The sequence below is a fragment of the Talpa europaea genome (genome assembly GCF_964194135.1).
Source record: "Talpa europaea genome assembly, chromosome: 4".
In the NCBI taxonomy this organism is placed as follows: domain Eukaryota; kingdom Metazoa; phylum Chordata; class Mammalia; order Eulipotyphla; family Talpidae; genus Talpa; species Talpa europaea.
The window spans coordinates 80893755-80905524 of NC_140070.1; the positions used below are offsets into that span (position 1 = coordinate 80893755).

General features: G+C 36.3%; 1 protein-coding gene across 1 annotated transcript; it reads left to right on the forward strand.

Moving 5' to 3' along the window:
- Window positions 1-7215: 7215 nt before the first annotated feature.
- On the forward strand, window positions 7216-8316 carry HTR1F (5-hydroxytryptamine receptor 1F; the record flags this gene model as incomplete). Its single annotated transcript, XM_084230972.1, has 1 exon — window positions 7216-8316. The coding sequence occupies one exon, from the start codon at window positions 7216-7218 to the stop codon at window positions 8314-8316; it is 1101 nt and encodes a 366-aa protein (XP_084087098.1).
- Between the last annotated feature and the right edge of the window lie 3454 nt (window positions 8317-11770).

The window sequence follows — 11770 nt, forward strand, 5'->3', positions numbered from 1 at the left end:
GCCTCACAAACTTTGTGGGAATTTTTCTCACTGTCAAACTCAGACTATTTAGAGAAGGGCATTGTGGGAAATGTAGTTCCCTGCTTCTCCTTTACACTAGGGCCTGCAGCACATAGTAATGCTAAACTGTAACAAATAAATCAGCACATTTCATACTCTTCAACATTGTTATGACATTTGCTTTGGGACCAGATGGAAGGCAGATACTGACAAAAACAGTGAGGAGACAGTGAACAAACTTTTAGTGGAGGCTAGAAAGGAGGTGATAAAACTTTCTTGGAGACTAGAAAAGAGGGTAACCCGTGTTTTGCATTAACAAAACAATTTATAAGTGTGATGTCCAGTACTTGGAAGATAAAACATGGTTGATAAATTTGTGTATCTGGCGTTAAACATTTCCAGGTGGAATGTTTAAAGTGCTAATTGAGCATTTCTTTTAGCTGTGTATAATAAGGTATGGAAAGAAAGTGTTCAGTATGAAGAGACTTTCTATAGGTAGAAATAGGCTGAGCAGTCTACTTAGATGTAAATGAAGACTATTATAGAAATAAAGACAGAACCTCTCAGAGAATAGTCAAGAGGCCAGAGGTGGGATTCAAAACCTTTAATATACAGTAGGTTAAGGAAACAAATTAAGGAGCAGAAGTGGGCCTCATAAAGCTGTACTCCTAATCTTGGAGTAGAGCTCTCTGACAGCATTTGTCTGACTGGATTTCAGAAAGACCCGTGGCCAATATGTGCCTCCTGTTTTATCTTTTTGAAAGGGAGTGTTGATTACAATAATCCATCTGGACACACCATTAAATATTGAGGATTGGAGAACAAACTTGTGGTTTTAGTTCACAGGTCTCTAATTTAAGAGGCATACAGCCTTAAACTCTCATCTGTTTCTTAACCTGATGACAAGGCCATGGACTTTGAGTCTATTGACATAATTCTCTAGTTTCTAGGAACTAGAGAAAAGAGTAAATATATTTTGAGTGTGAGAGAAAGGGTAATCAATGAAGCCAGCAAACAAACTAAGGAAAAGAGAATCCACAGATGGAAAATAAGACACATATCTACGAATAAAAAGTGCATAATTTAAATTGGATGTGTACAGAAATGAAGCAAGAGGGAATGGGAAGCCATGAGAATCCAGTGTCAAATAGGTATTGACAGATCTGAGCTGGGTATATCAAGAGTCAGAATTCAAAAGACTTAAGGATCAGATTCAGCAAGTGGTGATAAACAGGAAAGGACAATTTGTATTTGGAAAATGTCAGCAACATTCCCTTGATTTCACAAGTGCTCTGAATGGGGTGGGGGAGTATGAGAGGATTAAAAACAAAGAGGAAGGGAATGCAGTGGTTTATGGTGGTGGATTTGGTTGTGGTTGCACTGTGGTGGCGATACCTGATGGGAGTATCCTAATACTACCTCAATTAAAAATATATTAATTTTAAAAAACGGAAGTGCTGTAAAGTCTTTGTGAAGAATTATATACCTCTCTGTAAGTCAGTCTCCACTGTTAGAGCAATTATTAACATTTTCTTTCCCTAACTTAGATCACTTCCTAAACTTGAAACCCCGCAGTCACAGGCTCTGAATGTAACTGCGGTCTTTCTCTCTTTTTTTTTCATCTTGGCAGATTGCTTGAGACTACCTGCTCCTAAACCATATAAAGTCTTCAAATTAATCAGCCATGGCTTGTTTCCTCAATTAATTGCCCTCTCTGATCTGCCCTTTAACTATCATCCATCCAGCATCAGCACAATCATCTTCCCTTGCCCTTTGATCCCAGTCTGCGTCCCGATTCCAGATGCAATCCTCAAACATTTTTTGGGGGGAGATACATACAATTCCTAGGTTTGGAGAATTAATGGAGGGCCACAAAAGCCTGAACCAGTTTTATTCCATTGACATTCTAAAGGCTCTGATTTCAGCTCATGCTCGTAAGCAATGTTTATGGCTTCTCCCTGAAGCAGTGGTACTACTCTTTCCAAGCCTTATCACTCTTCCTGCACACTTCACTCTGCCAGAGCCCATATCTAATCCTTTTACTAACCTTAAACATTTCAAAGACTTATTGCCTAGAAGATAAAATCCAGTGTCCCTATCATAACATGCAGCCTCTTCATTGTCTTCCTCCATTAACTTTCACCCCTCACCTCCACACTCTGCCCTAATGTGCCCTTGCAGTAACCACATTGTACCTACTTCACATATCTAAGTGCATAATGCATTGTTATGATTCTGCTTTTGTTCATACTTCTTCTTCTACCTGGAAAGACTTTCAGTGTTTTACCATAGCATGATTAATTCTCCCTCATCAGTATTTCTAGGACACTTTATGTATACTGCTTACCACATTGTTTCATTGTATCATAATTGTGTATTTAGTTGTTTCATTACCATTCTAGTTTCTTAGGGACAACAACAATGTTTTATTTTGTTATTTTATTTTGTTCAAGGGTAGGTAGGTTTGCTTGCTTATTTGTTGGTATCTTTTTGCACCAAACAGATTAATCAGAAAACAAATAGCGCTCAATAAATAGTTCTTAAAGGAATAAATGGCTGCAAAGAACTATACTAAGAGCTGAAAGCCTCAAGTTTGGAAATACTATGAACACATTCTTAATATTACAATTTGCACATTTAAACCTGGTCATTCTCTTAAACATTCCTGGCAAGAAATAAGAAATTTATTAGTTACTTTCCCCTATTTGAATACACCTCTTATCCTATAACATAAACTTCATTTTACAAAAAAAGTGTTCACTTTCTAGAGTAGATCTTATGACTAGAACAGCTATTAAGGAAAGTAACAAATCTCTCACACTTAGTAAAATGGTAATAAGATTAGACATATGAGAATATAAATCAACAGTAAATTAAAAACACTGAGAATGAACTGAGGAGTAATGCATCATGTGATTAGATGAGTAAACTGGCAAATACTCATGTTGAGTAAAATCTGGAAAATTTTTGCTCCTGTACTCTTATCAAGAATGCTACATGAGGGGCTCCCCAGTGGCGCAGTGGATGAGCGCTGGACTGCGAAGCTGCCCGCAGCTTCCCGCAGATCCCCAGCCACTGGGTGAGGGTCCCACATGGCGCGTAGACCTCTCCTGCCGCCCACTGCTCCCCTCAGCAGTGTACTTCGTAAGTCTGCCTGTTCTGTTTTCTGTTTCCTGTTCTGGCTCTGGTGAATTCTGTTACCCTCCCATGCTTCTGACTGTACCCAGTGCTTGTATAAATAAATAAATATATCTTTAAAAAAAAAAAAAAAGACTGCTACATGAGGGCCTCCCCTGGTGGCGCAGGCGGTTAAGGGCCGTGCTGTGAAGCTGTCTGCAACCTCTGCAGCGCCAGTTCAATACCAGCCGGCCGGCCAGCCGGTGAGGGTCCCACATGGTGCATCAGACCTCTCCTGTTGCACCCGCTGCTCCCCTCATCAGTGTATTTCATCAGTCTGCCTGCTCTGCTTCCCGTTCTGACTCTGGTGAATCCTCTCACCCTCCCTTGCATCTGGCCTGTACCCCGGTTCTTGTATAAATAAATAAATAAATCTTTTTAAAAAAATGTTACATGTAGTTGATGGGACTACAGATCCTATTTAAACAATCACCTTGATTATATACCAGTGAAAAGATTCAAAAACAGAGTTCTAAGAGTAGGAGATATCATCTATGTTCTGTAACCCTGGGATGTTCATAACACCAGAAAACTCACAGTGAAAATTTAAGATATAAAGGAATATGATAGTATCTGAAGAGAGACTATGTCTGAATTAATGAAGGTAAAAGGTTGATTGAAATTCTAATTATAAATGACAAAGAAAATAAAACAAAAGAAACAGGATTCCTGTAATGATCAAGTGCATTTGGTTTATATATTTTTTTTTATTTTCTATAACCACAACTATCAGGATGTTTACTAGTTTATAAAATTTCGATTTAGAAATCATGTTTGATTAAATCATGAGCATATTTCTTGCAAACTGCAATAGAACCTATTTGACACATGTCGGTTTTTTCCTTGCTATTAAGTACCATTTTACTGAGCCTAATTTAAATGCTGCAGTATGACACTTAGAGCCAATGGTTGAAATATTCAAGTAATCCACCTTCTAATTTTAAGCTGGCCCATATCCCTACAGAATTAAATTTTTGTCATGGAAACTCACATAATATTACCGAACAATTTCTTTTGCTTAATATTCTGCTCAAAATATAATTTCAGGATTCTCTCTTGAAGAGGCTCTTATGCCAAAACTTTATCAGGTAAATTAAAGTGGAGAGCTGCTTTTGCTTATAATATGGAAAATGTCAGTGCTTTTAAATCAATGAACATAAAGATTAATAAATACTGTTCCAAAGGAATTAACCAATTAAGAAAATAATTATTTTGTTATTGAATATATAGTGCAAATTGTATGACGAGGCAAAGTGGGAAGGTAGAAATTTATTAATGTACCATGTTTCTAATATATCTGATTGGATTTGCAGCGAGCATTTCATCTGTGACCATACACCCTCTTTAGTTGTTTCCAGGGAAAACAACTAGACTATGGGATCTACTGATATTGAAAGAACATATTGAAGATTTTGCTAATATTTCTGACAGTGCCTGCAAGTGTTACATTACATCTCGGGCACTGTGATCCAATATAGATTTAGAAAGTATAGTCATATGGATAATCCTTGTAACAGGCTGAAAAGAGTGGAATCAATGTCCAAAAAGTGGGGTTAATAGTCCTAGAGAAAGCAGTCCAAGAACTGCACAAAGACAGCAATAAAAATAGCCAGAGAAACAGCAGAAGGAAAACTAGAGTAATATCATTTATTTGAGGAACTCCAAGAAATTAAGTAAAATATGTGAGAAAGAGATGATGACAAAAGTATACAGCTGAGATATTAGAGCTTCCTTAGAGAGGAACTCAGAGATGTTAAAGCAGTGAAAGGATTGGACATACAGCTAAGGACTCCCCAGAACTCTCATTCCATGGACTAACAGCATAAGCATCCCTGGGAACTTGTTAAAAATGCAGGTGTGGGACCTCCCTGGTGGTGCAGGTGGTTGAGTGCAGTGCTGTGAAGCTGTCCACAGCCTCTGCAGCATGAGTTTGATTCCTGACCGCCAGGGAGAATTCCCACATGGTGCAGCAGACCTCTCCTGCCGCGCCCACTGCTCCCCTCAGCGTGCTTTCGGTCTGTCTGCCTATTCTGCTCCCCGCTCTGTCTCTGGTGAATCCTCTCACCCTCCTATGCCTCTTGCCTGTACCCCAGCTATTGTATAAATAAAAAATAAATCTTAAAAAAAATTAAATCTAGTACTGATAACCCAAACACAAGTGGGATATTGAGTATGCTGCATCCCAAGGTTTTATAATACAAAGCACTCACATTAAATTATTTAAATTATTGTTTCATCAGTTCCAACAAAGCATAAGCACTTCAAAGGTGTAAAGATAACTTAAGGAAAATGGAGGTACCATAATAATTATAACTAAGAAAAGTTCAGGTTTCTATCTTCTCTGTCTTTTCCTAAGATATAGGTAGCTGCTAAAAACTGTCTTATAAAAGCAATCTTATTCCATTACATTCCAATTACCTTATTTGATTTGTAATTAAGTAATAGCATGGATTGAGGGAAAATTTTAAGATGAATTTGGAAGGTCCTCCTTCAGAAGTAAGATAACATAGTCATTATAATAATGACTCATATAGAAGGATCTCCATTTCATGGTGAGTAAGTGTGGTCGTAAGCTCTCCTTTTTTTTTCTTTTAAAGATTTATTTATTTATGCAAACAAGAACTGGGGTATAGGCCAGAGGTATGGGGGGGGGTGCTTGAGAGGATTCACCAGAGACAGAGTGGGGAACAGAACAGGCAGATTGACTGAAATACACTGCTGAGAGGAGCAACAGGCAAGTCAGAAGAGGTCTGCTACGCCATGTGGGTAGCTCCTTGGCCAGGGATTGAACTCATGCTGCAGTGGCTGTGGATAGCTTCATAGTCTGTGTCTTAACCCCTTGTGCCACCAGGGAGGTCCAAGTTCCCTTCATTAAGTTTTTCATTTGGTCATATATGAAATTATAATAATGGGCAGTGTTGTTCATTTATTTGACTCCAACTAAGTTTATCTTTTTAAACCAAACTAACTACACATACACACACACACACACACACACACACACACATATATATATATATATGGGCTATTAAACACTCTGACATCTTCCTTGTTTTATTAAATGATTATGTGATACTATACATATACTAAAAATATTTTATTTTTGATTATTTCCCCTTTTATAACCTTTATGTCCTGACATGAAATACATTAAAAGTTCCTTTAGGGCCTCCCCAGTGGTGCAGTTGGTTGAGCACAGCGCTGTGAAGCTATCCACAGACTCTGTGTATGGGTTTGATTCCCAGCCAGCCAAGGAGATACCCACATGGCGTGGCAGACCTCTCCTGCCTCTCCCACTGCTACCCTCAGCAGTATCTTTGGTCCATCTGCCTGTTCTACTCCCCGCTCTGTCTCTAGTGAATCCTGTCACCCTCCCGCACCTCTGGACTATACCCCAATTCTTATATAAAAAAAAGTTTCTTTAGTCTCCATGAACCCAATAATATCCTTAATGTAACTTTGAATTTAGACCCAAATTGCTTATGATTTTTGAATACTGCCTTTAATATAATATTTTTGTATTATATAATGCACAAAGATATATTAATGATATGTGCTTTTAAGCTTTTTCTGCCATAGGAAAAAAAAAAGAAATAGATAGCTAGGTTAATATGGTTTTTAAACAAAATTCTATAATGTTGAAGATCTTACTGAGTAATACATTACTCAATAATGTAAAAATTGTTTTATTTTGAGCTGTATTTCAAGAAATGTTTTGAAGTTATGTTCATTACTGTTCTCATTGGATTTCTTAAATTAAATAAAAAAGAAAAAATCTGCAACCTGAAGTCAGTTTTTTAATCCATAAAAATATTCTGGTAATCTTGGAGGAGACAAAAGATCTCAGGCACAAGAACGCAAAGCAACCACCACCCTGGGATTAATCTTGGGTGCATTTGTTATATGCTGGTAAAACATTCACCTTTTTTTTTTAATTCTGAAAGGGAGAAAAAAGTCTGTGAAGCCTTCTCTGAAACTCTTTTTCCCCTCCTTTGTTACAGGTATCCATTTTTTCAGCTACATTAAACTTTTTTAAAAATGGATTTCTTAAACTCATCTGATCAAAACTTGACCTCAGAAGAAATGTTAAACAGAACGCCATCTAAAATTCTGGTGTCCCTGACTCTCTCCGGGCTGGCCCTGATGACAACGACTATCAACTCCCTTGTGATCGCCGCCATTATTGTGACCCGGAAGCTGCACCACCCAGCCAACTATTTAATTTGCTCCCTTGCAGTGACAGATTTTCTTGTAGCTGTCCTAGTGATGCCCTTCAGCATTGTGTATATTGTGAGAGAGAGCTGGATTATGGGGCAAGTGGTCTGTGACATTTGGCTGAGTGTTGACATTACTTGCTGCACATGTTCCATCTTACATCTGTCTGCTATAGCTTTGGATAGATACCGGGCAATCACAGATGCTGTCGAGTATGCCAGGAAAAGAACTCCCAAGCACGCTGGAATTATGATAACAATAGTTTGGATTATATCTATTTTTATCTCTATGCCTCCTTTAGTCTGGAGGCACCAAGGAACTAGCCGAGATGACGAATGTATCATCAAACATGACCACATTGTGTCCACTATTTACTCAACATTTGGGGCTTTCTACATACCACTAACATTGATTTTGATCCTCTACTACAAAATATATAAAGCAGCAAAGACGTTATACCACAAGAGACAGGCAAGTAGAATTGCCAAGGAAGAGCTGAATGGCCAAGTCCTTTTGGAGAGTGGTGAGAAAAGCACTAGACTGGTCTCCACATCCTACATGCTAGAAAAGTCTTTATCTGATCCTTCAACAGACTTCGATAAAATTCATAGCACAGTGAAGAGTCCCAAATCTCAATTAAAGCATGAGAAATCTTGGAGGAGACAAAAGATCTCAGGCACAAGAGAACGCAAAGCAGCCACCACTCTGGGATTAATCTTGGGTGCATTTGTTATATGCTGGCTTCCTTTTTTTGTAAAAGAATTGGTTGTGAATGTCTGTGAAAAGTGTAAGATTTCTGAAGAAATGTCAAATTTCTTGACATGGCTCGGATATCTCAATTCCCTTATAAATCCACTGATTTATACAATTTTTAATGAAGACTTCAAGAAAGCCTTCCAAAAACTTGTGCGCTGTCAATGTTAGTTTAAAGAAATTTACTTAAAAGATAGTGTGTGTGGAAGAAGGGGGGAGATTTTAGGTAAAATAACTAAATTAATGCTAAGTAATACAACATTTAAACTTTTAGGAAGAAATAAACTGCTAAAATAATTTCTATTTAATAGAAACATGATATAGAATTTATTGATTCAAACATACTACTTTTGACCATCATTTTAAAAATACACAAAACTGGAAAACATTTATTGTTTATAAAACTATGTTTTGCCTATGCAATGTTTCTAAGATATATATTTATATTTATTATTATTAAAATTATTTTCCAGGTTTATGTCTGAAAACAACTATAGAACAGTTTTCAATTAACAACATGCTTCCATTCATAATTTCTAAATAGTCCCATTGTTCTGGTATATGTTTCTATTATTTTATAGCAAAGATACACTTTACCACAAAGTACACATTTCTCCTATCTAAGAACTCTTGCCCCCTCTCCATTTTACCCTGTATAAAAGTATAGAAGGGGTGGGAGGATGAGGAGATAACAGCTCTTACTTTGTTTGACTAGAGGAAATAAATGTAAACATCAGAGACTGATAATATCTTTGTATTTAAATAGTAAAAAGTATTCGTGAAGTGAGTTGTACACAGCAAAATAATTCTAATACTAAATTTGCACATATTTAACATATTATTTTGATAGGGTAAATTACCAAAATATTTTCAACATTTGAAATCAAAGTCTTCCACCAGAAATAAGACTGTGGAGGGAGCCAGTGTTCTTATTGCCCCATGTTTATTTTGGAATCAAATTTTAGGCACTACGTACCCAAGATTATCCACCATAATAATTATGTTCTGAAAGTCTCTTTAAAAATACAAAGTATGTTTTATTTCTTTAATAATACTAAACTTAATCACTAACTAAATGCACTTCAGCAGCTTAGTATCTTTCTTTAAATATTAATTTCTTTTTAATTAGAGATAATGTGATAAGAACTCTCAGAACTTTCCATTGAGTTCAAAGTGTTTTCTAGTTTTCCAATTGGTAAAAATAAATAGGCAAAAACTCATCTCTCTCTCTTCATATATACATTTGGGAAAGCCTATCATCAATCAAGATCATTTGAAAAACAGTATTTTTTTGTAAAGCTGCACCTTTATGTACATTCTAAATACAGTTATGTGTCACTTAATGACAGGGATACCTCCTGAGAAATATGCTATAGGTGATGTCATTATTCTGCAAACATCACAGAGTGTACTTACCCAAACCTCGATGGTATGGCCTACTGCACCCCTAGGTTGTATATAGGGACCACCATCCTAAATACAGTCCATCATCGTCTGAAATATTCTTCCATGGTGCATGATTATATTCTTCCCTGGTAGTATGCTTAAGAGTATATTACATTAACTTTTTGTGTCTATGACACATTACTCACAATCTAACAAATATTTAGAGAGTCTTCATTTTATATAAGGCATTGAGATGTACTAGAGAGAGTACAAGAATTAAGTGTCTTTCCTTCCCATATTTACAAGCTTAAAGGTAAAACAAACAACCAATAAAGGACACTACAATAGAAAAGAAAAATAGAACTCTGGCATGAAAGTTGCTTACATAGTTATGATGGCTCAAAGGAAAAAAATTGATGACCTCTAGTTAAGGAAAATTTCATAAAGAATGTATCTAAAATGGATATTAAATAAACAGCATTTGAGCAAAGGAAGTGGAAGAGCATTCTCCAGGTGGTGCAACATCAAGAATTCAGATTGTTTCCTGCCAGTGTTTAGTAGGGCATGTTCATGAAATAGCAATGAATTTGGCAGCTATTCAGAACAATAGAAGGAGATATTAAAAGGGAATTGGCCATTATTGTGACTGACATTGAAAATCAGACAAAGAAGTTTGCAGTCAATTTGCTTGCTGTGAATGAGTAGGCATTCATGGCTTTTTTTAGTGGAAATATTACAAATTAAGGACAATTCAAGTGTGTGTGTGTGTGTGTGTAGAGAGAGAGAGAGAGAGATGTGAGCAACAGAGTTACCAGAGATAGTGACTTCTTAAAAAGCAGATCAATAATCCAAGTAAAAGTCCTGGACATGACTATAACAATGGGGTGAAAAATGAAGAAACAGAGGAGAGACAGTATAGAGACAGAACCAATAGCATTTAGAAAATGTGTTATTAAGATGGGGAGAAATGAGTAACTGAGATAACTTGTCCTGTTACTGAAATTAGGATCTCAAGAAGGATCTAAAATTGGTGAATGACTTCTTTGTGGGTATGTTAAGCATATAAAGACATGCCAGAGCTCAAAAAGAGTCTGGCACAAGCAAAATTAACAGATAGATGAGATTTACCTGAAGCTCCTGCCATTCTCCTGGCCTCCTCTCTCTTCTTGATCTCCTAGGGTCCAGCTGTACTGACAATCCAAAGCCTGTTTTAGTCCTTTTCATGTTCTGTTTATTTCTCTCTTTCTCACCAAAATTTAATTTTGTTCTCTAGTCATCTGCAGGCCTTGCTAAAATTGACATGCTACTTAATTTACACCTACCATGGAAATTTATGTATTTATATTAGAAACTAAGAGCATAGCCCATCAACCCAAAGGAATATCTCATGCAGAGGGAAGCTCACCCTAACATACATACTACCCTCTGGTCTGAGTTGGACTGAATCTCAAATCGAGGAAAGTCATCTATAAGAAAAAGTCAAAGTTTGCCTTCAGAGTTTAAGGTAGAATTAGAATCAAGTTCATTATTTCTGTGTGTATGAAGCATTTTTTAATTCAAAGGGGCCGCAGCATATTACAAAAACTATCACATCATCTCCGTGTTTCCACCACATGGTACCAATAATACAATAAATCATCAAGAATGAGTGATTTCTCATTATGTTTAAATCGTAGGTATCTGGGGCCTAATAATGTACAAATTACTCTTTCTTTGGAATTCGTAAAGAACAGATTACATAAAACATGATTCACTTCCCTGAATATAGTAGATTTATGTATTGAACTAAACTTATAATAAAAATTTCCAAGTTACTGAAAGTTGAGGATTTCTAAAGAAATAAATATATTTTCATATCTATAACAAAGGTAACACTATAAAGTATATATTTAACTGATAAGATAGAAGAAGAAAATATATATAATAGAAGTGGCTAAATATTAGATATCTAAGATTAACTTCCTGCTACATTTTTAAATATACCAGAATAGTAAGTGGAAGCTTTGTTTTTGCACTGCTTCTTCAAAATATTTTCAAATTAAAGATGTATAAAAGCCCAGGATAAAACACCAAAGAAAGATAGGAAATCGAACTACTAATACTTAATTCAGTCAAATCCTCTCATCATTTGGCGTGCTATGTACAAATCATGTTTGAAAAATCCACTTTTGCTTATGAAATGTTCTTTATGGTGAAACTAGTGTTAAGAATATGGATTGTAGACCTGTTTGCCTGTTTG